At 34.7% G+C, this 26,919-nt stretch overlaps 1 protein-coding gene across 3 annotated transcripts in view; it reads left to right on the top strand.

Annotated features, from left to right (window-relative positions):
• PCDH17 (protocadherin 17) overlaps positions 1-26,638 on the top strand; it is an 81,284-nt gene extending 54,646 nt beyond the window's left edge. For 2 of the 3 annotated variants that reach the window (XM_088533154.1, XM_088533153.1), the window contains exons 4-5: positions 17,885-17,959; positions 24,582-26,638. In XM_088533154.1, the coding sequence (XP_088389280.1) occupies positions 17,885-17,959; positions 24,582-25,267 (761 nt within the window). In that variant the 3' untranslated portion in view covers positions 25,268-26,638. The remainder of the gene's footprint in view (positions 1-17,884; positions 17,960-24,581) is intronic. The other variant, XM_088533155.1, reaches the window with a different exon arrangement.
• The last annotated feature ends 281 nt before the right edge of the window (positions 26,639-26,919 follow it).

The following is a 26,919-nucleotide window of genomic DNA, read 5'->3' as shown; positions in this document are numbered from 1 at the left end:
CATTTCTTTCTTCTGACAGCAATCATATCTTGGTAGAACCTAAAAGGGATGTTATATAGAGAGAGCAATTATGCCTTCTTCATTATTGTATAAATGTTACTTAAAAACAATTACAAAATCTGTTTTCGGTGAAATGTGAAGGAGTTTTTTTCTCATAACAAGAAATAACAGTTCTCTGAAATTATATGTAAACTCTAAGAAGAGTAGGTGATTAATCATGCTGCAGCTTGTATCTTTATGTATGTGCCATTTTATTTTGACACCAGATGGAAAGGGTTTCACATCTACTCCTCCTCTCCTCTTCCAGTATCCAAATTCAAAGATAACAGTGGTTGTATGAATATTTTGCAGGAGTTTTTGGAATCACAAAATGAGTTCCCCAGATTTACTCTAACATACGTGCTATAAGATAGTCCAAGTCTAAGAATAGGGCATCCACTATAAGTAGCAGTGTTCTGCATGTCAACTTTTGAAAAACAAAAACTCTGGTGACATTAGTCATTTTAAGAAAATATGTTCATCTTTTCTCAGTTCAGTGCACTGAGTGATGTGACCGATATCATAAAAATGCAAATTAAATCATTATATAACTTTCTATAGAAATCTATTTAGTAGAATTCCCTTCACTAAATGCTGAAACTGAAGATATTTGTATGATGCCCAGAAGAGGTTTTGTAAAGCAAAGTACAGTGTAATTTGTACTGCAAGAAGACAACGTTGCATTATTATTTTTCTTTTTTTTTTTTTTTGGTACATACTAACTATAATGATTTGACAGAAAGTCTCTGCCAGAACCAATAGCACAGTTACATCAATCTCTTAGAAAATAGCTTTCTGTATTTATATTGAAGATGCTGTTGTAATTTTTTACACATTGATAAGCTAAAAAACTTTGCTCTAAGTTACAATCTGGCTGGCTCGATCCCAAGAATCCAAATTTTCTAGGCACATATCAGTGCACACTAAGTAGCAAAACACTGATAAATGGCAGGTGGTTCTAAGTCTTCCAAGGTAATTTCAGGATATACTGGATGCAAAGAGCCTTTCAGTTTCTTCTCACATTCTTTAGCATTTCTCTGCTTCTAAACTGCCTCTCCTGCTTTGATTCCCTTTCTGGAAGCAGGTGAGGATGTTTTGGAACAAAAGATTTTTGCAACTTCAATAATTTAAAAGTGAAACTATAAAGAGATTTCTTTCAAGTATATGGTGAAAAACTCCTTCATGGAAATATTATTTTTTCCCAAAGCAAAATTTTGCATTACAAAAGAATTTTTTTCTGTTATATATGCACATATTTATGGCTAACTTTACGGAGCACATTTACAAAAGCTATCCATGTAATCTTTCAGCATTAAAGCAGCTTCTAGCATTAGACACTGTTTAAAAAAATATCAAATGCATTTTCTTACCTTATCGCAAAGAGAAATTTGAAATTGGAGAGTGTTTTTCATTTGGAAATGTTTTATAACCTTCTGCTTCAGGGGAAAACCAGACATATTTCAGAGGAAAAAGAAGAAAATGAAATAATCTGATAATCTGTAACTAACCTATGTGCAATTTTGCCTAAATAAAAGACATTTATCTTTCTGTTTTTTTAATTCATATTTAGTTTAAAAGAATTCTTTTATTCATCTGTGTCTGACATACTCTGTGAGGGCATTGGCATATTTTTTTCTTTAACTTGAAAACCAGCAGGTTTGAAGCTATAGTTTTCTGACTTTTTGGAAGAACAAATATTTCATAGATATACTAAGAATTTATGTGTGCCTTCTTCTTCCTTTATTTTTCTTTAACTATTAATCATCTGTTGCAAGAAAACAGAAAGCAGACCTTATTTTTTCTGCAAAAGAAACCCTCGTATTATATGGTGTCTCATTAATACAGGATAGCATCTTCTGCAACTGTAAAATATGTGAGTGACACCTCACGTAACTTTAAAAAAATATTCCAGCAGTCATGCTGGAAAAATACTCAAATGAGCATAAATCAGAAAAACATTTTAAAAATAAAATGATATCCACACACTTAGTGCATAGTATAAAAATCAACCTATGTTAATATGAAAAAAGAAAAATGTAAAATTGGAGCACAAATGTCAGAAGTTATTCATTACTAAAACTATGGGAAAAAAAAATCTTTCAGTCTTATTAGCCATGTTTGGATTCATCTTTTATAAACCATTTCAACATTAGTGAATAATCCTGGTCACGGTTTTTACACAAACCCAAAGGTAGAACAATCTAATTGCAATAGGGTGTGTTTTCTGTAAAAGTTGCTGTATTTTGTTTCTTTACATGTATCACAGGTGAAATGAAATCCTCTCTCCTTCTGCACAGTATTGTCTTTTGCAGTTTTCCTTATTTTTTGTGTGAATTAAAGATTTATTAGAATTTTTGTAGTGTTTTTTTTTCTGAAGTTAGAAACATACTACTACTACTACTTCAAACATTTTTCTATGTGAATTAGAATCCTTTATTCTTAATGAACTTTTGAGAAATTTAAAGAGAAACAGCATGTTGTAACCTCTTTCTGCATGGGAGAACTCTTACATTTTAGTGGACCATTTGAACATCTGTCAGGGTAACATTTTCCATCTCTTTTAGGCTAAATGTCAAGTACTGCTTTCTGAAATGAAGTATTGCAAAATGAGGAGTGTTTATCATACAGCCATGATTACCTTTGAAATATATAGTGAATTTACGTCAAATTTAGAAAAACCAAATAAACGTGTTTTGGAGAAAAGAAACAAACACTTATATGCATATTGAAAGATCGAGGACCTTTATAAAGAATGTCTTAACAAGATCTAGAAACTTTATCAGATTGAGTATGGTAAAATGCAAGCAATTTCTTTAGGCAAATTTATCTAACTGAACAAAATTTCACTCGCCTTTAGCATGCTGCATGACGCTAAGGGCCTTACATACTCTAGGTGACCCTGCTTGAGCAGGGGGGTTTGACTAGAAGATCTCTAGAGGTCCCTTCCAGCCTTAATCATTCTGCGATTCTGTGTTATAAACATGTGCAATTCCCTGACCTATTTTCAGGTACTTCCATGTGTTGTGAGAGAATGCTTCAAGAACAGGAAAAAAAAATGCAGGAAAAAGAAATTAAATGAGAAGCCAAAGGGGAAAAGAAAAGGGGGGGGGGTAAGAGAAAAAAAAAAGAAAAAAAAAAAAAGAAAGAAGGCAGGAAACAGAGAGAAACATCTGCAGGGCAACCATGTGAAAAAAAATGTTTAAGCTGCTTGTTATTAACTGTTCAACCTGTTTTACTCTGAATTTCTGCATAATTATGTTACAGAGGAGGGGGAAACAACAGATGTTGAATAAAGATTGAAAATGAGAAAATAAGACTTCTCAGAATAAATAAATAAATAACTAAAGTAGGTAAGGTTGCTCTCAGCTAGACATTTTTGGCAAGACTTTTAGACCACAATCTATTTCTCAAATTCATTGCCCATTTCTGCAAGATTAATGTAAAATAAAGTGTTTCTTTTTAAGTCTGATCAGCTGAACAATTATACAGCTCCGATAATCCCCAAGTCAGTCTTTCAGAAAGCAGCTGAATGTTTTTTCAAGCAGTTTCATAAAGCAGATTAAATGAATATGATAGCAGGTCAGAAACCCTTTGAGCTCTTTCTATGGGAAGTATCTTGATTGCTTTTGTAATTAGCTGTTTTTTCATACATTATAAATAGCCAAATAATCCATAGAAAGTGATTTTTTTCCAGTCTTTGTGACATAAGTGCTGCTAAACTATATGAGGGGGTTTTTCTGTCCCCTCATTTGCATCACGTTTTAAAGCAAATTGAACTGTCATTTTTTAAGAATGTCCCATCTTTTTTTTCCTGCTTAGTCAATATATCTTTGAATGCATTATAAAATTGTTGTTGAGACAGGGCTATCCAAAAATCATTTGCATTATCACCTAGTGTATCCTCTCCTTCTTACCCATAGTGAATTATTTGTCACAATGGGACTTATCTCTGAATGGGACCTGGGCAGAGGTCTTAACTAAAAGTACTGTGTGCTTTTATAGCACCATTGCCGTACTATTTCAGAGATGGCCATTCACAAGCTTAAGATAAAAGCAGAAGCCATTTGGGGAAAAGGATTCGGATCTGAAATTAATCCGTTTCCCACAATTTTTTTTTTCCTGCTTGTTAACTAAAAATATTACCAACTTTGCTTTTCTTTGCTATCTTTGGCCTACATAGCATTACAAGTAGATTTCACTCTGTTGAGCTGCTTCTTCCAGGTGAACAAATACTTCATCTGCTAGCTGTCTTCTTTTGAGATCCAAATTTTAAACATGAGATTAGAAAGCTGTGTAGCTTCTTTTCTTTTTCTAAGTCTGCATCTCAGAACTTGATAGTCTGAGGTATTTCTTGAAGATCTTGCAAGTAATATGATGAAGAAGTTGCAGATTTGTATTCATTTTTATGAGTTGGACTGAAATTTAATCTGAAAATTCAAAATTAGATCACTGCCTTATTCTCCTTGTTTTGTTCCTAACAGAGCTTTTAAAATAAAGTATGCCATTCAGAAAGCATCGGAAGATATGAAAGAAATGAAAATGAGAGCTTGTACGACTTGAGGTGTGTGGTGTATGCATGAGTATTTTCTAGGTACGTTCTTATTAGAGATACTCACCGTAATTGCAAGCGAATATGAGTAGCTCAGTGCTCTATTATGTTTAATACTGCAACTATGTCATTACTACCAATCTCTATAGGAGCATGTGGTTCACAAGTACAAGCAGGTTGATGGATCTGTCTGTGGAATCTGAACAAATCTTTCTTATGATTCATTTTTGCCATAGATAAGCCATAAAACAAAGACAGCAGATTGATGGAGGTTTAGGTTTTCGGCTCTTGTTTTAAACAGTAGATGTAGAACAGGTTCTTCTATTTTATAGCCTGAAGCTGAACTGTCAACATAAAAGATGTACGGACTTAATTTCTGAGAGCTGGGCAGAGGAATATCTTCCTCCTCTTTTTTTTTTTTTTTTTTTTTTTTTTTTTTTTAGAGCAGATTAAGTACCACACAATATAGCTCATTACTGCCTACCACAGATTTATTGAAGAGGTAGTTTTTGCTAAAGCGCATAAAATATCTTGTCTATTTATTACCTGCTTTCCTGCAAGACGCAAATATCAGTAGAAAAAGAGAGAGATTTTCATCGAAAATCCTGGCTACCAGGACTAGAATTTATATATCTCATGAAAACATATCAAATTTGAAACATTCTTTCTGAATTTTAAGGGTGTGACTATGTATAACAGAAAAGAAGGAAGGAAAGAAGGAAGGGAGGGAGGAATAGAATAAATAAGTACTTTTTCACATATTTGGCTAGATTTTACATTTTGTGGAAAATAATATCTTCTTAAAAGTAGATATTTCTCCTCTTCATCAGACTAGATATATTTATATCTTGGAATAGCATATCCTACTGTCTTCATTCATGCCCACTTGTTTGGATCAGTCCCTCAGAAGTGGACTTAGCTAGATTCCAGTTTGTTGGACATCTAAAAATCCATCATACCTTTTTTTACAAAGCTAAATTGTTTCCAAACTTTATATTATGGAACTGTTTACAGCTCTGTGTTTTTGCAATGTATTTCTAACAGAACCAAAAAAAAAAAAAAAAAAAAAAAAAGCTACCTGAAAGGAAAAACATCATGCTGAAATACATTCTTGTTTAGAGCTTGCTGGAGATAAAAGCTCTTTTGTGTTACATAAGATTTTCTTCCAATACCAGTTAAAAAAAAAGGAGGGAGAAAAAAAAAAAAAAAAGACTTACACAGCTGAGCTTAACCACCACCATTTAGCAAAGTCATAAGTTAAGCTTGAAGGGATTTGTGATTGAGTGAGGGAAAGAAATTCTTTTAAAACGTAAACTAGTCCTTTTCTATAATCACTCAATTTTTTGGATTTTTTTAAAAGGATTTTGCCCTCAAGCAAAGCAGTCATATACTGGACATATACTGTACTTAAGCATTTTAGTTTGTACTTTTGAGTTTTTTAGTATGGCCTTCTAATGAATATTTTTAATTTAATTTTGTTTATTTTTTTCTGCTCATGTGGAAAAAGGTATGCTGTGGGTTGCTAGGTTTACATTTTGTTTTTCCTTGGTGTATTGCCCATAGTGAAAATTCTACCTGAATGCTTATACTCATAAATTTCCCTCCCTCGTGTGAACTGATCTTGGATGCTAATAAAAGTCTTATTCTAGTAAGTGGCACCTAAATTATTGTGACATAAAAGTTTATCACATAGTGAAAACTGGAGACTGCTAAGTCTAAACTTGCAGTTCAGATTTAGAGAAACAGTTCTCAGCAGAAGTATTGCCTGGATTTTTGCTTTTATAATCTTTATACTTTAATTATATAAATATATGTTGACATCTTATGGCTAGTTTTGCCCTGTTATGTCTTGAAACTTCTGCTTTCTTGATCTTTGCTCACAGAGTAAGGGTACATAAACTAATCTGTGTTGTTTTGAAAGTATCAAAAGGAGATCTGTACATGAAATTTCTGTTACAGAAGAGCACGGAATATAATCAAGTTAACTTAAATCAGTTCTTTCTTGGCTGCTGTTGGAGGATATGGGTTTCATTAATCATGCATAAACGTGTTGCTGTGAGATGTAACACAGTTGGGCGCAACAATGTGGAGCGTGTCTTCCAAGAAATTTCAGAACAGTTTTCTTGAAAACTGCTGTGAAAGAAATAGCAGATTTCTGTAGTAAGATTGATTAATGAAAATAAGTATTTGCTTACACAGAAACAAAAAAGAATCTACTTGGATGTCAGTTCTGCAGCTCATTTCATAATCGCTGCCAAGATTCTGTGCAAAATATATTTAGTCTCTAGATATGGAAAGCTAATAATGTATTTAGGATATAGAACTAAGCATTTGCAAATATTTCTGTCTAAAGACATAACCTACATCTGTAATTAGACATCTGGAGTGGGATTTTGGTCCAAATTCATGCAGGTAACTGTAGCAGTGGGATTGAGTGCAACTGTATATGTACACTTGTGGAGGTGAGTATTCTGTTGACTTGATTTATATCTTTATTTACTATAATGGGGACTTAGAGCCCTGTCTATCTTATGGACACTTTCATTGCAGGCATTTAAATGTCAGAATATGGAGCTATGTCCCACTTCAATTCCTTAGTTAAGTATAGATGTGTATACCTGTTTGTTAGAACAACACAAAGTAGCACTGCATGTTGACTGGAAACATCTGGGCTGGTTCCATACCAGAAGCAATCTGGACACATTAGTGAAGCTCTTTGCTCAGCCTAATAATCTGCTTCTTGAGAAGAGTTATTTAAACATATTTTACAATGGTTCACCTCAGGAACTGATATTTTAAATAAATAAGTAAATAGCAAGAAAGTTTATAGTAGCATTAATGATCTCCTATGTGCTGTCCAGATATTTGAGAAGTCCCATGAAGACAGCTAAAAATCTGTCACCGACAATTAGAAAAAAGAGCAAATAAATTAATCTGATATCATAAATATTGATTTTCAAGTTGTTTAGGAACACCTTAGAGAAGTTGCAAAGGATGTGTCTGTCTGTTTCCTTCATTATAAACCAGTAACGCTTGAACATTTATCTACCCAAATTTTAGAGGGACATGGGTGCCAGAAATAATTTTTCACAATTTGGTGGAAGAAGAACTCTAGCAGACCATATAAGTGCCCATTGTAAGTGAAAAATTGAGATCACACTGTTAGACAGTGATATAAAGGCTTGAGAGACCCTATATAAAATAACTTGGTTATGGGGAAAACTTCATGCAGACTTTGTACCTGCCAAGGCATTTTAGTCAACAATAATACCAAAATTTTAAGGAAATAATCCTTCATTATTTTCATTACTGATGGACCTATCTGGACACATTACCTTTGCAGAGAATACAATAGAAATAGGTCTACTTAGCAGAAATCGATATGGGAATAATAAAGGTCTTATGCAGAAGATCAAGGAGCACACAGCTGTCAAGACCAGGAATATTAGTGGAATGAAGATGACAGAAGGCTAGGGAGTGAGCAAAGAGTAGTTAGCAATTTGAAGAATCATAACATTTCCTTTGGTAGTAGATGAAAACTCAGGAGGATTTCAGGTTGATGACTCTCCAGAAATTAGAGAAAAAACAAACTGACTTTTGAGAATGTTGGGTGACTGATGAGACTTTAGAATTTGAGTATGCTGGAATATATATGCATTTAATGCAGGGGGGAGTTATCTTTTTTTCTTTCCCTTCTCATACTCTTTATGCAGACAATTCGTATTCAGAGAAATAATTAGAGAGCACTAATAGCTCCTTAGCTTTTCCTGATTTGCTCCCAGGTTGACTTCACTGAGTGATAGACTCTGCATGCCACTGGGAGGTCTACTTAAGAGCTAGGAAAAATGCAAACAATGCCAGCAAGTTTTCAGAAATCTACAGATTTGCTCAGTTTGTAGGAGATAATCAGGTAGTTCTTGTTGTAGTTATTAACCACTCAAAATTATTTATTTATGTGATAAGATACATCTTTACATCATAGTAACATTATAATGCATATTACATGTTTCCTTTGTAATACTTTATAATGTCTTGTTAAGTTGTTGTTAAGTTATCCTCTCTTTGTAATTCTTTATCTGCTTTCTGTCTAGTGTCTCTAAAGCTGCTTGTTAAGAGAAAGGATTTTAACAGCTGCCCTTGTGCTTTAGGATGAATGTATTATGGATATAAAACTGTCTTCATGCTTGTTACAATCACCTCTTTGTCACCTGTTCATGCAGTGAACACCTCCAGCTTGTCAATACACTGCATTGCAGCCTGAGAGGTTTACAGGGTCAAAGCTGGTCATGTGTCTTTTGTTCTGTCGTGCAAGTTGTATCAGCTTTACTCCCATACTCTTAATGTTAGCATGACTTTTTGTACTTTTATAATTACTTTGTGCTAACAGCATAGCTAAATACCTTTGTTCCATTTGTAGGATGGTATTTTTCCCTGTAACATATATACCCAGCAATGTTGTTGGGAATGTATGCATGTGTATGCAGGTGATCTGTGTTATAAGCTGTTAGTGGGATGCAGGAAATTGCCTTTGGTCTGTACCTTTACGCGATTCCCTTGGCCCCTGCCCACTGTTCTCTTTTGACACGTTTTACTATTCCAAATGGTAAAATTTGGAATTTTAATTTAATTTTAATAAAATTGAAATAGTTAAATATTTAAGTGGTTTTACCATTCCAAACATACAGATGCCTCACACAAGTGAAGACACAAAAAACTTACAATAATAATAATAAGTTAAAATAAATTTTAAAAATAAATAAACTGCTAGATATCTATAATTGAAAAAAGAGCCTTGCCCTAGAATTTACCAGTTGAAGTTCACATCTGTAGCTTTTCTGTATGTAGAAATGCCACTATTATGTGCTCCAATTCAGAAATGCATTCATGCTTGATTTTAATCATGTGTGATGCCATTGAAAATGAGAAAAAAGATATATTTTTTGAAATCCTATAAAAGATGAAGACGTATAACGTGAACAGTTGAACAGCAAATTTTGTATGTCCTCCCCAATGAGCATGCCTGGAAAAACTGAAAGAGGACATAAAATAAATAAGATTGTTTTAAAAGAATTCTTCCTCTTCCAGCCTCCTGAAAATTCCTGTGATTTTGGTGGATGGCAAGAGACTTTAGACAGATTAAAAAAAAAAAAAAAAAGAGTCTTGAGTTTAGGTGTGTATTAGCCCCAGACTATTACTGTATTTTAAGATAATCATATGGCACCAGTTAGGAATTTTATCTATATTACAGGTCTGCTCTCAAAAGATTTAGCAATCCCCATTGCAGCCTTTGATAATTCAATTAGTCTCTCAAAAAGTTGGGAGTAGCTGATAAATTCACTTTAATGTTAAGTCAAGTACCCCAGCAGGTTTCAGTTAATATGATCACTTCTTAGGGAGTGTAGCTCTACCAGTGATATCTCCCAAATGGAATCTTTAACAGGGAATACATGGGACTTTAAAACAGATTAAAAGAACTATCTTTACCAACATAGCTTCCCACCATTAATAAAGTTGCTTCAGATCATGGCAGCGATCTCGTGCACTTGGATGGTTGACCATCTTGTTTAATTTAATTTAATTGGTAACCTTAGTGCCCTCCACAGAACACTTTCCGAGAATATGATGAATGATCTCAGGAACAGAGAATGCCATTAAACAAGCTGAATTTAACCCTTCACTTTAAACTTGGTCTTTTGGGATTCCCAAATCCTAATGGCAGACGCCGATTGCTGAATAATAAGCAGGAGGGGATTAGCTACATCTGCATTGACTGCGTCTTCAGAGGATGCTAACAATAACACGAGCTCTGTTTGTCTACATCTAGGAAACGAACAAAGAGTATGTGTTAGAAGCAAAGGATGAACAACAGGATTTAATGTGATAAATAGATACATGTCCATTTGGAAATCAGACAGCAAAGCACAGAGAGTGAAAAAAAATCCAAATAAGAAAATGTTGCTTACTATTTACAACCAGTTGGCCTTAATAGGCGGATTTTTGCTGACCTTCTATACAGGATTACAGTTTTGCTGGAAGGAAGACTTGAATTTTAGGTGTTTTCATCCATGTCATTGAAGATGCATGTTGTCATAGTTGGAGACTGTGACACTGAAAGCATGTACAAATGCTGTATTTTCCTCTCCAAAGGAAGAAAGTAAAAAGCAAGAGAAATAGATGTTTTTCCCTCTGTTTTAAATGCTTTATACTCTTTTTTATTCTGCTTTTCTGTGGTTCTATTCAACTTTTGTGTTTTAAATTAAATAGGTAATTATATTCAAGGATGACATTTTCTGATTGTTTCATAGGTAAAAAGGAATGTTTTATAAACAGGCAAAATATTTTAGATTTGATATTTTTTAAAGGCAGAAACTGACTACAGACGAATGTAAACAAACTAATTTCTGAGGAACTAGCTCTACAAAACTTTAAAGATATTTTACATTGCCATAGATTTAATGTGTGATCTCTTCTGCATTCTAACTTTCTTCTATTTTCTAATTCTGAAGATTAGAGACTTATAGACTATGCTTCTATACAGGCTAGTTATTAAGGAACCATCCTTAATTTCTACTTTCTAATTTATTTATTTCATGTATTTTTGCTATTTTTATTTTCTTTTTAATATGCCCTTAGCTTTCTCTTTAATATGTCCAAAAGATACACTAAAGCTGATGAAATATATCCAAAGATATTTTGTGAATATTATCCTTACTCTTATGTTCCAAAATATTCCTTTGAAGTTAGTTATACAAATGGAAAGATCTGTGTCTGAAAATGTTGGAGGCATGTTGGAGCATCCATCTGTGACTGAATTTGCTTGCACATAGTGTAGACCCTATAAGCTCTAGTGCCTGAACGTAGCTTTGGTGATGCAGCGCAGGAACATTTTATAATGCAGATGCACTCTACAGGATTGCCATCACTAGTTTTCCACTTAATTATGTTTTAAAGAAATTATCTGCTAAATATGTGTGTCAGCCTTTTGGAGAATTATGGCTGATATTTTATGAAGAGAATTGTTGAAAATATGGAGCCAGCTTGGCCCTCTCAGAAATGCCATCATTGAAACAAATAGCACTTGCCAAAATTAAACTGAATTTTATTTACAGAAGGAATATTTTTGTTGATGTCGAAAGCTGTAGATTTAATGGATAGAATATCTCAATCCTTCTGAAATTTTAAAATAAGAATTTTGAACTCAAATTTGTTTCCAATAATGGAATAAGTGATTGGAGGGAAATCTAAGCATGCTGCTCTATTCCTATACGTTTTGTGTTTTCTTGGAAAAGAGAGATTATGATTTACTTTTGATAATCTCAAATAGCTTCACATCTGAATCCAAAAGACAAGGCTAGCAGTTCTGCCAGTTCTAGTGCTTCCTCTCCGGACAGGTAGGCAGGCAGGCATGGGCCAAGGTTCCTTTCTTTCAATTTCCCACTTAAGTGAAAATTAAATCTATACTCTGATACTATTTTCATAAGATCTTTAATTTGCCCTCAAGTTAAAAGGGAATACCAGACTTTAGAAGCTTTGTAAACTGCCCACTACTTCTACAGAGTTTAGAGTACAACTGAACCTCTTAACCAACAGAACGTGTGCTGCAAAAGCAGGTTAGTCCATCACAAGAGTCTTTCTTGGAGAGAAAGATTTCATTTCCTGTCTGTCTCTCCATCTAAATTCTTGGAGGACCTAAGGTAATATCTTGAAAAATATCCTCTTGGGACAGCTTGTTCTGTACACAAAGTATAGATGATCAAATGCTCATCATATGTTTTACTAAGTACCTGGAAATAAAATAAGAATCAAAGCTTCTTCATACAGTGCCAAATATCTTGCCCAAATAAAGCTGGTACCTATACATCAGCAAAGCCACTCTCTTCTGGAGTTCTGAGAAGAACACAGTTGGAACCAGGGCCTGATCCAGAGGAATGAGAGACATCTGATGAGCTATAATTTGCCTGTGTGAAGCGCAGCAGATCTCAGTGCATTCCTTCAGGCTTTCAAAATACAGCACTTCTTTGATGCAAATTTTAATCGTAAAAAAAGAGAGAGAAAAAAATATAAGCAGTAGTTTTATACCAGATTTGTAGCACAGTATTAGGGGAGAAAGAAGGTTTCTTCACTTTTTTTCAGGAAAATAACTCAGTGGAAAAGTGCCATGAGTCTTGATTTGACTAGATGATGAATGAATGTTATATGGAAATCCTAGAGTACATGTGTGTTATCCCTACTATATTACTTTGAAAAAGGATTTTTTTTTTTCATACCAAATGGGTAGGAATATTAGGAGCACAGACTGGAAGAGGGCGTTCACCATGCTGAGTTAAGCATCTAAATTCCATCCATTGACCTGGGGAAAACTGGGCTCTTAGAGTCATGAAAGATAATCTGCTGAGTGCTGAAAAGCTTCATACAGCTAATAGGAAAAACATAGAATGATGGTCATGATTGTAATACTGAATGGAAAACTTCACATCTCTAACTCCCTACATGTTAAGTGAAGATAGGTAGACCTGTCTGGGAGATGTTTTAGGTCTGGAGCCTACCATAGGCATCCTGAATGGCTCTTCAAAGCCATCTTTCATCGTTGTATGCAAAGACAGCATAAGAATTCAAGGCCAATTTTAATCACCAGAAATTATATTATGTGGCTATCTCTGCTTCTTGAATTAAATTAGTCTCTCCCTTAAAGCTGCTGTTAAGCATCTGACAGAACTAATATTCAGAATCTGAACCCACTTCCTGGGTTCTTCTTTTTGAAGATTTTCAGGAACTCTCCCAGAATTCCTTAAATGCCCGATTAACTTAAACTCTGTCTTTCTTGCTTTTCTGTTGCATGATAAGAAAGCTCAAGCAAGAGGGGTGAAAAACTATAGCAGAGACAAGCCCGTCTCCCTGCTCACTGGGGAGTAGGGAGCTGAAGGTTTGACCAACTCTAGTGAGGCATCTGTGGCTCAATTCTTCAACTTCCAGAGTGTGTTTCTTTACTGTGCAGGTCAACACATTGCAGTAATTCACAGTAATAATTTAGAAAGAACTTAATATAAATTGAGCAAGTTAGAAGTATCGGATCAAGTATAGAGATTGGGCCCTTCAGAAGACCTAGATGTGAGAACTGAAGCAAGTACAGCTGCCTAGGCAGGACCCTTCTTTATAGCCATGTTCATAAAAGGAAATCTTAGCAAAAGAAACACTCTTAACATTAGATAGAAATATATATATGTATGTGTGTAAATATATGTATAATGAGCAATGTCAGATGTCAAAGTTGCAGCAGATTTTTATTGCTTTTTTTCTTTTCTCTCCCCAGAAAGAACCTACTTGAGTATATTTTCTCAGTTAAAAGCATTTTTCACTTTGACATCTTTAATGTGAGCATTGACGCAACTGTTAAATTAATTTCAGAAGGTCTTCATTTTTTTTCTCATAGCATTAGTTAACTATCTTTTAGAGTATCATTCTGCATATGTTAAGATACAAACCAAGGAACAAGTTTGGCCATGATCTTTGATCTTTTAAAAATAATTAACATCTCAAATCAAGTGCTTTTGGGAGTCTTGACTTGAATAATATGCTAACACATAAAGTTCCACCTAATAGAACCTGAAAACATTTATGACATATATTCAAAATTGATCCTGCTTTGTCTGGAAAATAATACGGTCTTCTGAAGTCTGATGTAAGTGAAGGAGGAAGGAGCAATAAACAAGGAAAAAAAGAGTGAGAAAAAAAATGGAAAACAGTTCTACATAAACTATTTCTAGAGGAAAATACTCTGTTTTATTAAGAGACTGTATGAAATGCCAAATGACATGCTAAGAACAGTGCACAATTTCTATTTAAAGATATTCAAAACAGAAGTAAAATATTTTGCTGACAGCCATAGTGCAGAGCTCCTTGCAAATCTTGCCAATGATGCAAAAATAATTATACAAAATCATACACATCCTTTTAATTTATTTCCTTTGTATTAACAAAGGTTATATTTTTTGCATAGTAAAACTAGGGACAATTAAGACTGTTTAACACAGAGACAGATGCCAGATGTATGCATGTAGCAGTTACAGTGGAAGCATATGCATAGCATCAACTCTACAAATACTTCAGCTCCCTAGACACTCAACAGTTTTGAAGCTAAGGGAGGGAATGTTTTTATGTTATAACATTTTCCCTTGGTGGCAGCAAATTAGCTGCCTTGTATCCATCTTCAGCTGGAACTGCAGAGCCACTTGAGAGCTTACAAATAAGTTTAGAGCTCTGCTAAACTGCTTGTTAGATACCTGAGAAGTATGATACATACTGAACATGTGCAGTAACAGGTAGACTGAAGGAAAAAAAGATTTTAATTTTTTTTTCCCATAGGAACATTTTTTTTTTCCCACTTTAAATCCTTACAGAATTTGTGCAAGGTCAGATTGAGCCTTACTTTCACATATTGTGCTTTTCACACAGGTTTTGTCTCCTTGAGAATTAAAGAAATTCTATTTTTCAAAAAAATCCCAAACAAAAAAAACAGCTCCCACCAAAAAAAAGAAGAAACAAACCAAAACAAAAACAAAGCTAAGCCACTTTATTTTTATTATGAATACCAGAGACAGTTAGAGAAAACTGGGACCCAATAGCTATTTCAGCTTTTTTTTTTTTTTAACAACTTTTTTTTTTTTTTCCACAACTTCCCATTACCTGTTGTACTAAGAATCAAGCCAAAACTATCTGTAGACATCTTGCCCTTTCTCTTCCCAGGCCAAAAAAGGGCTAGGAGGATGGGGCAGCCATTAATATCAAAAGCAAGGAAATCACAGTGGAAATCATACACGGAACTGTAAACTAAGTAAATGTCATCAGTGGTAGATTCCAATAAAGCAAAAGGCTTCTGAATATCCCATGGTTTTCTTGGAGATCCTGTGCATTAGTGTTGTTAGAATGTGTAATTTCATAATTATGATCCTGAAAATATATATAAAAAAGCAAACTGGAACTCAAGGTTCTTGGTGAAATATCTGGAAAAATGAAGGCATTCACAAGTTCATACAGACCCTGAAAACATATCAGCTCAGTTTACATCAACTCAGTTTACAACTCTTTACCATACTACCTATACTTGTAACATCAGGTTCCAAAACAACATCCCTAATTATTCTTTCTGGTTGATCTAATTGGAGCACCATCCGGGCAGAAAGTGAAGTAGCATTAGGAAACTCAAATTATTGACAGAATTTAGGTGATTCATAAATTGGCATATGGGGAATCTCATCCTGGAAATCTATTTTGAAGGCAGTAATAAAACCTAATACCAGCAAACTGCTAACAAGAGTCCAGAACACTATCTAGCCTAACAATTATATGCAATATGTATATGCTACTTAGCATGGCATAGGTGAGGTTCCGAAAGAAAGTGTTAAATCTTTTTTTTTTTATCCTATAAATTCATTTTTTTATCCTCATTTTATGTCCAAGTGAGGATTCCTTGAGATGACTGGACCGCTGTATAGCCAGCATATTTTTTGAGAGCAGAATCAGGAAAAAGCATTTTTCATCTTATTCTGTCAGATGCTTTCTACCTTCTACCTCCCATGAAGTCCAAAGTGTATGACCCTTGTGCAACATCAGCCTTTTGAAGCAGAGAATGACACTCAGTGGGCTTTTCTATCTATCAGTGTAAAACAGATATGGTCTTATTATGTCTGGTAAAAGAGATTTTAAATGTAAATCCAGGCATGCTGGCAGGAACATGAGGGAAGCAGTACTCTCTCCAAAGTAGCCAAATTTAGGATGGCTCAGTTTCTGAATTGCCTTTGGACTTTTTTTGTGAGACTTCATAAAGGAAAACTGATAGCATTTAAAATGCTTTAATGCACTGATTCTGTGTTGGACCAAATCATGCTCAGACACAGAACTTCATATACTTCCATTCAAGACAGTCAGGATACAAACGGAGCCGTCGAAAGGATATAGAAACAAATTGCTTCAGAAACCCCTCTTATTTCTCTCAGTGGCACCCTCATCAATCAATGCCTGTAAACAAGTTGTCATCTCCAACTTTGAGAGAAGCTGACAAAGCAAAAAGCTTAGTGCCTTCTAATTAAAGATTTGAATACTGAGATAATTGATAGCCAGGGAAGAGGACTCAGTGGTATAACATATAGCTAATCATCGGTGGCTTGATGGTGTAACAGATGGGGAAAGCTTCCTTGAATTATGGAGCTTTCACACTGGCATTTTCAGGAACTGCCAACAGCCTGATTATATTTTCATTAATGTTGTCTTTCCATCCCATTCATAGCTTTTGTTTGCCATAATCACTTGTTGCCTCTTGCCTGTAACTGTACAATCTATTATTAGTTGTATAGGGCACAGCACAATGGACTGGTTCCTGACTGAATTCCTAAGCATCGCCACAATACAAAATACAGTGCTAGTATTCACTAGACATTACAAATTAGATATGGAAATTACTGCTGTTACAATTATGACTAGCGCACAATGAAGTAAGTCAGTAAAGAAAAAAACATGTGAATGCCATGCAATATCTGTAAATGATTGCACAAATTCGATTAAGTTTCAGGTTAAGAGTTATTCTATTTTTACAGGCCAGTTTAGAAGCAATCCCTCTTTAAAATCTGTGGAAGTGCATTGAGCAACATGAGGAAAATACACTGCATTAAAAATGTTCTTTTCAGCAGATCGATCAGCAGAGATGTTCTCGTCTGTTAACTTCTCCAGTTTTCTTTCTCTTCTTTTCCAGGAAACAGCTCTTGGCTCTGCAACAAGGGTCTGCTGTTTAAGAATTTACTGTTTTTAAATAAGGGTTTATCAGACAAACCACTGAAGTTTCTCCATGAAAGTTCTCCATGAGTGCACGGCCAGCACAGCTAAATCCTACATCTTGCTCCCTGCAGCAGTGGGCTAGGAAGATGTTTCGATGGATGGGAGAGAGGCCGTAGTGACTTTACAGCTTTTCTACAGTCTTTTGGCCAGCATAAGCCAATAGGCAGGAATGATAGTAGGTCCCAGCTTTTCCAGGAACTTACAGGCAGATCTTAGAAGCCAAATCTGAGTGTTCATCCTCAACCCCTTCCCTTTCTGCTCTAATGGGGAGGACATGGGACACCCTTGCTGGTACTCTGACTGACTCAGACTGCCCCTTTCGTCTCATTGAATAATTTCAATGGCCATGAGCTGTGCCTAGATAGAAACTTTTTTTTTTTCCTCCAACGGGGAAGTTTTGACATTGCTGGGAATGTTGGAAGCAGAGCCTATCCCTGTCTGTGACTCACAGGTGTGATTTGCCTCCAGAACAGCAAGGCAGAGGCCAAAGACCCATCGTTGGGATCTGTGGACCAGCCCGCTGTGAGGAGGGAAAATTTTCAGGTAATGGAAATGTTTTCTTGTTTTTATGCTGTCTTTAAATACAAAAATATGATGCCATTAAATCATTAATGTAAATTTAAAGCATACTTCCGTGACAAAAATGTTAACTGTTCTGTAGTGCGTAATGCTATCCTACAATATTCTTCCCCTAATTATGGCCCAGGAAAACTGTGATCTAGAATTAAATCTATTGGCCCATAAGCTGTTTGTTGCTTTTGAAGTACTTTATGGAATGTCAATATTAGAAATATATTCTGTTTATAAAATTTGCTAGAAAAACTAGCAAAGAAAGACAGGGTGGAAACTCTGTATCAGGATTTCTAGAGGCCTCAAAAAGATTACAGTTCTAATATCAAGAAAAGACCTTGTGATCCAAGAGGTTTCAAAAAAAGTGTCAGCCTATTCTTATTTTACTGCCAGTCATTATGCCAATCTGAGCTACATAATTGCTTTGCCTCACTGAAAGGCGCCTCTAAGCAGCCAACCCAATATAAATACTCAGATTGGAGGCAGCACTGTTTAATAACAGCAAGCGTGCGTATAGAAGCATTTGTTTACCTCTGCTTATTTATGTCAAAATCAATTGTAATTAAACAGGAATCCAACCTCAGTAGTAGTACTTTATGTGATTTTTCTCATCAGAAGTGTCATATTGCCCTAGTGTTTCGGACATGTCAAAGAAGCCAGGTTTTTTCCTCTTGTAATAAATAAATAAATATCTGCTTACTATCTTTTCCCTTTTTTTTTTTTTTTTTTTAAGTAAGGGCAATTGTCTACCTCAAATCATAAAAATGACACCATTTCATATAAGTTCTGGGATCAGTTTTCTTATTGTATTACAAGGATTATTCCCTCTAGTTCTGAAAGAGGTAGTTATTTACTTTCTCTTTTGGACATTAGATATAGTTTATTGTCCATCTGTTTATACATATGTACACGAAATGCAGGTCTTTCATTTCCATTTCAGGATATTAAAATACATAAAACATATTAATTTTTGGTTTAAAACAAATGCTGTTTTTCTCACATAGTATGTTTTTGGTTAGACTACGCATGCAGCTACTACAAAGAATTTTATAACTTGTTTCGTTATTGAATGGCTGTTGAATGGAAATACTTTCAATAATGACTATGAATTCACAAAATCAAGTGTCAAATGAGTCTTTCTCCTAGGCAAGTCAGTGTGAAGTCCATGCATGCATTCAAAGGCAGATCATTTTCTTTGTAATGTGAGACAAAGGTCAGAAAAAAAAAGGTGAATTGCCATTCACTGTGTAATGCAGTGAAGAACAGAGCACTTCAAGGATGAGGGTGGAGAGTATCAGCAGTCTAGAGCTGTGTGCTTCAAAGAGAGGAACATTCACATTTTGGGCTCGGTCCTGCAGTCTAATTTTCATTTGGAGCTCTTGGTCACTGAGCCATTCCAGTGAGCTATTCCTGCCAATTACTGGTTATTATTTAGCTTCCATATTACTAGAGAAGGAGAGGCAAAAAAAAAAAGAAAGTCTATTAGATTGAGGTGTTACTGCAGTAATAAAAACTAGGTGTCACCTGCGTAAAGAGAAAAAAAGAAGTAAATGAGTGAGAGAGAGATATGAAAATTACACTAGGATCTCCTGAGACAATAAAGCATAATAAAAGCTTTCGACATTTTAAAACATTCAGTGTTATTTATGTACTTATTTAATCATAGCCTTATTTAACCTTCATCCATGAATACATAGCAACACATTTTTTTATATAGTCTGAGTAAAAAGTTCTCAGAAAATAATGCACTTGAACAAACACTTACCAGGTCAGACCTTATAAATGATAATAGACTAATCTTTGTCTACTTTGCTCACGTGCAAACAGGTTTAGAGAGGAATATGGTTATCTTTTTTTATATCAAAATATGATTGCAAAACCTATACACAAGCCTGAGTATACCTTATTAAATTATACACAGACTACAGTGATTTTCATATTATAAGCTCAGAACAGGAAATATTTATTGAAATATTTCATGCTTGTATGCTGAGGTTTCATGTACATGGATTGTTTACTTTTAATCTGCTTTTCAGCTTTGTTTGTGTGTGCGTAATTTAAAGAATTAGGGTCCAATTAAAGTGAAAAAGTAATGTACTTATGAAGCCAGTTATGCTATACTGTTAAAAAAAAAGAAAAAAAAAGATTGCATTTTGTCTTTGTTATCATTATGCAAATTTCTTATAATTAATGAGTCAAACTTTGATATCTCAGCTTTAGCCATTGCAAGGAGACAGCTATCTAAAATATTAGTTAATTAACTTTATAGTGCACTACAGTTAGGGTAAAATCAGTATCTTTATTTAATTATGTTCAAAATATTTATGAGAAAAGAGCAGGAAATAAAAGATTTTTTTGTTTTAAGCTTGCTGCAGAAGGCAGATGTCAAATTTAGTTTCTCTGGTAAAATAGCATAAAAGATAAAAGGTATGTATGTCATATGTTGCACCAAAATACATACCTCGTTTGCAATTTATATTTTGCCAATGTAAGTTTCTTCCTACACCATCCTAAATTTCTCTCCGGTATAAATTTTCTATCTCGGTGACTGTTGTTTCCAAATAGCTTGGTTCCTTTTCTCCCTATGGCTGATAATTTAGCAGTTCTATTTTTGTGTATGTTCTCCCTAAAGTGCATAAAGCACTTCTGACTGTTTACCCTAAAAGCTCCAGAGAGTTAGGGAAACCTCCAGGCTACTTCTGTTTATTGTATACTTTTGGACTGTTAAGGGTTTATTTTCAACGGGAGGGAGATAAGTGGGGAGATAAAGACCAATTACTCTACAGCACTGTGTATGACCTATGTATGTATATGTGTGTATATATATATATACCTACATGTACCCCTATGTGTACATATAAGCACATATGCATGTACAATACATTTACCTTTGAACTGATTCTGTTTTCTCCTAACCACTAATTTGGCCCTTCATGGTGATAGTTCACTTTGTGTGTATAGTTTCTGCTGCTACTACAAAAGCTCCTGTTAGATTTTCTTCACTATCTGCTAGCTGTAGCCAAAAATATAGGCTAAAGGTGAGATGAACAATGTATAATGTTCAATATGTTCAATGTTATAATAATCAATACTCAAACTTTCCTTCCTATGATGTGACATAGAAGAGTGAATAAAAAAAAAAAAATTACAACTAGATTGCCAGAGCTTACGCAGTGCAGGTGGTTTTCACTTCAAGGTCATCTTGTATTCGTTTCCTCACAAAGCTGTCTTCTTTTTTGGCTTCATATTTAATTCAGTCAGGGCTAGGATGCCCACGGAGCAGAAATGGAAAGTTAGTCAATACTATGAGTATGAATGCATGTATAAAAACTGCTTTAGCAAATGCAGGAAATGAGAACGGGAAGAGAGATATGGGATGCAATATATAATATATGATATATCTCTCTTTTACTTCAAGAGATAGCCAGCAAACTTTGTATTTTTATTGGCAGGAATGAATAATGCAAATGCCGCATAAGAGTTCCTCACACCCTGTATATGTGTATGCACATCCTTGAAAGCTGAGGATTTCAAATCTTAAAACATAATTTGGTTACAAAATTAACCTAATTGGTTTTCAAAATCTCAAAGTACAGTTTGTGGCATAGGACTGAGCACTCTGTGAAATCTCTAGTTAACATTCTGTCTGGTATTTTCAGTATCCGATAACTTTTTTGATCTTTTCGTCTATAGCTTGGCCGTTTTGATCTGGGAATAATTTGTATTTAATATATTTTTAACAAATATGCTTCTGCCAATTTTTGGAATCTGCAAAAAAAATCCTATTATCTACATTATACAGTGTACATCTTATATTTTTAAATAAATGTTTAATGTAGTTTGGAATTTGTTTATACATGTAGGAATATTTATTTAATGCATTTTTAGATAATCTGACACAGAAGCGGTACTTGAAAGGTAGGAAGAACTACCTTCTTAAGATATCCTTTTAGTGGTTTAAGGGAAAAGCCTGTCATGTACTGAAATCCTCTAAAAGGTGTTCTTCTGATGCTCTCCCAATACACTATGAGTTCTTGACATATTAAATATGATTAGAAAGTTTACAGCAAGTGCTACTTTTTTTTTTCTCTCTCCTGTGAGAAGCAAGGAGGAATCCCACTTTGATGGAATAATTACAAGTGGAGAAAGCAGCAAAGAGAAGACTTGGTCCACAGGTTCAGAGTATTTTATGGAAACTAAAAAATGCAACATCTTACAGAGTTATTATTTTTACCTTCTGTTAAGAAGGAAGGCCCAAAATTATGCATAACTTGACACAAAAGGCTTGCTAAGTGTGCAAAATTAAACAGTTAGTTGGGAAATGGATTAATTGTTTAGGGAGTCCCTTACAACTGCCAGAAAGCTTTTGCTTTGCCATGTCAGGCATTTTCTATGTAATGTAACAGGAAAACAATTTTAGAAATGTGTTAGAGAGAAATCTAAACAAGCCAACTATTATTTCTTATTGCTACATAAGTCCACTTTTAAAGCTAGATGCTGAGGTTACCACAAGTTCACTCTGTAGGATTACAAGGAAGATAAAAAGAGTGAAATAAATTATTAATGTGCGTTGCTAAAATCTAAAGTTCTAGGATTACCATTGAAAGGGCTTGGTTATGGATAGGATTTTGATTTTTGTTTGTTTGTTCGTATATTTATTTTTTTGTATAACAAAACTTAAAGCCTGACTAGTAGTCACTGTTGCTAAAACCATGAACCTTCCTCTCCCATGTTTTTGTCATATTTCTTTTTTTAAACCACAAAATCTTTTCCTTAAACCTTCACTGTTTTGTAACTATGTTACAATCTCAGCATTTGAGGTATCTTTATCTCCCTGCTTTTCCCTATGTTGTGGGATAAAAACACTATTCATCTTATTTTTGCTGGTGTTCTACAAATTTCACCTTTATTTATCTTTCTATTGCATTCTGAAAAATCACTCTATGTTTTCCTCTTCCTTAGCAGAGCACCTAAATACTCTTGTTTTCTTCCTTTTTTTTTTTTTTCCTTAGTCTTATAATAGGCTTAAATTTTAAACTCTTCAAAGCAGGGAACATATATGAGGCATAATGGTTGTTCACAGGAATGTGCATAATCCTTAGCAAACATCAGATCTGAGTAAATTATCTCACCTCAATTTAGCTTAGCATTGTGGCATAACACAATTGTAGTTAAATTTAACTCACATTTTATTCATATATCTTTCAGAAATGTGAACCGTCAAAACTATTTACACTATTTAATTCTGATAGATGAGCATTAGCATTTCTCCTGTGTCAGGGTTTTGCAGTGTAACTGTTCATGAATCTTGTGTTTTTTAATAGATACTAAATGCTTTCTATGAATTTGTTTTTAAATTCCACCTTTCCATTCTGTGGGTTGAAATATCCAATGGTTAAAAATCAGCTTATAAATGACCCAAAACTAGAGTTGATAAAAGTTTTTTTCTATCTATATTATTAGAAAGTGCAGAGAAGATGAAAGAGAAAGAGCAGGTAACTAACATCAGATTTAAGGTGACTTGTATCAGATTCAAGCATTTCTAAAACACAGTTTTAAGAAATATTTATGGAATTTTCCAGCTTTCTGATACTGAGTCAGATTCATGTATTAATAAATGAGGAATGGTAATGCAAACATATTATACAGTGTAAAATGACAGACAAAGTAAGGTTTTCAAAGCAGAGGATTTTTTATGCCTTGGAATGGAATTACAGGATAGGAAGCATTGAAATTTATGTTCTAAAAATGTGGAGAATAAAAAAAAATCTTATTTAACTATATTCTTTGAAAGACATAAGAAAAAGAGATCCTGTCTGAAAATATTATCAGTTCAAATAGTGTGTCACGGTTTGTCATTCTTCCAAATTGTATGTATCAAGCAAATCCATTTTCACTTACTTGCACCAAAACAAAAAGGGGAAAAACTGATTACATGATCCATACTCATGTCTAATAAAATTGCAATATGCACTTTTTGACAAGCTTATATTTAATGCATACTGATGGAAAATTCTAGTTCTCTGTTCTCAGCAGGAAAAGTAGGCTTTTTAAGAAACCCTTTTTATTTTGTGGCTGTCACACAACATAACAATTACAAACAGAATGGAGGTGACAAAAATGAAAACCCAGCTTGCTGATTTTTATGAAGTGTTTGTATTTCCAGAAAGGCAGTCATTGCTGAGTTATTTGGTTTGAAAAATTAATCCTGATAATGCCTTTTGAGTTCCTTAAGTACTGTTCACTATTTTCTAGGATGAGTTGTACAGAACAAAGCCTAACAGATTTCTATAGCAGATTAGTTTACAGATGAAGCTCAATTCCACTGAGAATGATTCTCTAATGACCCGTTTTTACTTCCTTTGGGCTGTGCAAAGGCTTTAATACCTAGAGAATAGAGTTAAATAAATGTATTGTCTTAGCTATTTGGTTTATACAAGCCTGAAATATTTTAATTATAACCTCCTTTTTCTATCTCCATAATTAAGAAGCCAGATGTCAAGTAAGCCCAACACAGGTTGATCATAGACTCTCCATTAGTTTCAAGAAATCCACTTATAATTAGAGTTTTTTCTTTTTCTCCTTTGTTTTGCAGAACAAGAAGAATGTGTTAACTGCACAGACGAATGCCGAGTACTTGGTCATTCTGACAGGTGTTGGATGCCACAGTTCCCTACAGCCAGCCAGGCTGAGAATGCAGATTATCGCACAAATCTCTTTGTACCCGCAGTTGAAGCTAATGTTGAGACTGAGACTTATGAAACTGTGAATCCCACCGGGAAAAAGACTTTTTGTACATTTGGGAAAGACAAGAGAGAGCACACTATTCTCATTGCCAATGTTAAACCTTACTTAAAAGCCAAACGTGCCCTGAGTCCTCTGCTTCAGGAGGTTCCCTCAGCATCAAGCAGCCCAACCAAGACATGCATTGAGCCTTGCACCTCAACAAAAGGACCAATGGATGGTTGCGAAGTGAAATCAGGAGCCTTGGCTGAACCAAGCAGCCAGTATTTGTCAACTGACAGTCAGTATCTATCTCCCAGTAAACAATCAAAAGACGCTCCTCCATTCATTGCGTCAGACCAGATGTCCAGGGCCTTTGCTGATGTACATTCCCGAGTGAGCCGAGACTCGAGCGAGATGGACTCAGTTCTGGAGCAGTTGGACCGCTCAACCCGGGATCTCGGCAGGGAGTCAGTGGATGCGGAGGAAGTTGTTAGAGAAATTGACAAGCTCTTGCAGGACTGTCGGGGAAGCGACCCTGTGGCCGTGAGGAAGTGAGGGGGAAAATACGGACAGGCTGGCAGTTACGTTCCTCTGCTGCTGATTAAAAAATAAATAAATAAAATAAAAATCCCCTGGTTGTCACAGATTTACAGGAATGAAAGAAGACCAATGCTGCTTTAAGGCTTTTAGTGAACATCTGAAGTGCCCACAAGTATGTTCTTTTCACTGCTCTTTCTTTTTGACAGATAACACTGGTTTCATTTTGACCAAACTTTCATTAGGACAGAGCGAAGTAAATTAAGAACTGAAGGAAAGAAGGAAAGACGGTGCCATTTTGACAATCTGATAGGAAGAGAAGTTGTGAGAAAGGTGGAATCGGAGTACGTCTGATACTTTAAGACTGTCCTCAATAGCTGATGCTGACTTTACTGTTTACGCAAAAACCCCAAGAAAAACAGGGTTGAATTATTCTGATCTGTGGTGGACTTCCAGCAGCCACCACAGGCTTCTACTGAAAGTCCTAAAAAAGAGTTCTTGTAGTAGTCCAAGCGACGCCAAACATTAACATTCATTTGTGGTATACATTTATGTACAAAGTTATCTGCCACATGATAATGAAATGGAAAAAAAAAAGAAAAAAAAAGAAAATAAAAAACATTCCAGATCATTATTCAGCAAAACATATCCTGATCATTAGTAAAACACCTCATATCATATTAAGGTTAAATGTAAAATGATATAGTTCATTTTGTCCTGCACACACATAAGCTAATTCACTTGATAAAAAAGAAGAAAAGAGATTTTAATATCTATTTAGCATTTTAGTGTCCAACAAACTTTAAATAGTTAGCGGTAAGTTTTAAACAATCCTGAGGTAAAATAAAAGTTTGAAAAAAAAAGTTACCTGTAAGGGTAATACACAAAATAAATTAACATTATTAACACTTTTTTATTCTTCTGTGGACACTAAAATAGCTCAGGAAAGTGAAAATGTCTTAGACATCCACACAAATCACATGATCATTTAAATGTGCAAATGTAAGAAGATTCAGTGTGTTTACATCAAATGACATATTTTTATTGATTTATTGCAGATTCAGTGCATATGAGCCAAAATGTTGAGTGTATAAGAGCTATATTGTGTATTTTATTAAATTAATATATAGTTGTGTTGCAAAAATATTTGGGCTTATATTGTAAATGGCAAGTGTTGCCTCAGTAGCTGTCGAACTCTATGAGTTTTGTTTTTTCCTGCTTCCTTTTCCCCATGGATTGTGGGAAGCAGCGCCTCAGAGCAAAGTCTCTTGTTTAATGTATGGTCTACGAAGTACTGCAGTACATAATCTGTTCAAAATGTGTTTGAGTGAGCTGCTGGAGCTAACGGAACGGCCTACACATACATCCATCAGTCATGGTTATGTGCAAGTCCTTGTAGAAGCCTTTATTGCAAACCCATGTTTAATAACAACAATTACACTTGAACCAACACCTGGAACCTCCTTGTTATTTTCCAAGCACATGCAGCCAGCCTGTTTGATGTAGGATACTTGGTTGACTTCTCGATATCACCACTACCACTACTTTCAAAGTTTTGTTATTAAGTTCAGAGAGCTAAAAAACCTGACAGTGCCATTGTGGCATGAGCAGCATTTTATCAAAATCTGTCGAAAGTGGAATTGTTTACTGAAGTTCTAGGTATGGGCTGC

The sequence above is a fragment of the Tinamus guttatus genome, unplaced genomic scaffold, assembly GCF_059628265.1.
Source record: "Tinamus guttatus ecotype Peru unplaced genomic scaffold, ASM5962826v1 Tinamus_guttatus_pri_ptg000486l, whole genome shotgun sequence".
Classification (NCBI taxonomy): Eukaryota; Metazoa; Chordata; class Aves; order Tinamiformes; family Tinamidae; genus Tinamus; species Tinamus guttatus.
Note: the sequence above shows the minus strand (reverse complement) of the source record. Positions and strands in the feature narration are given on the sequence as shown.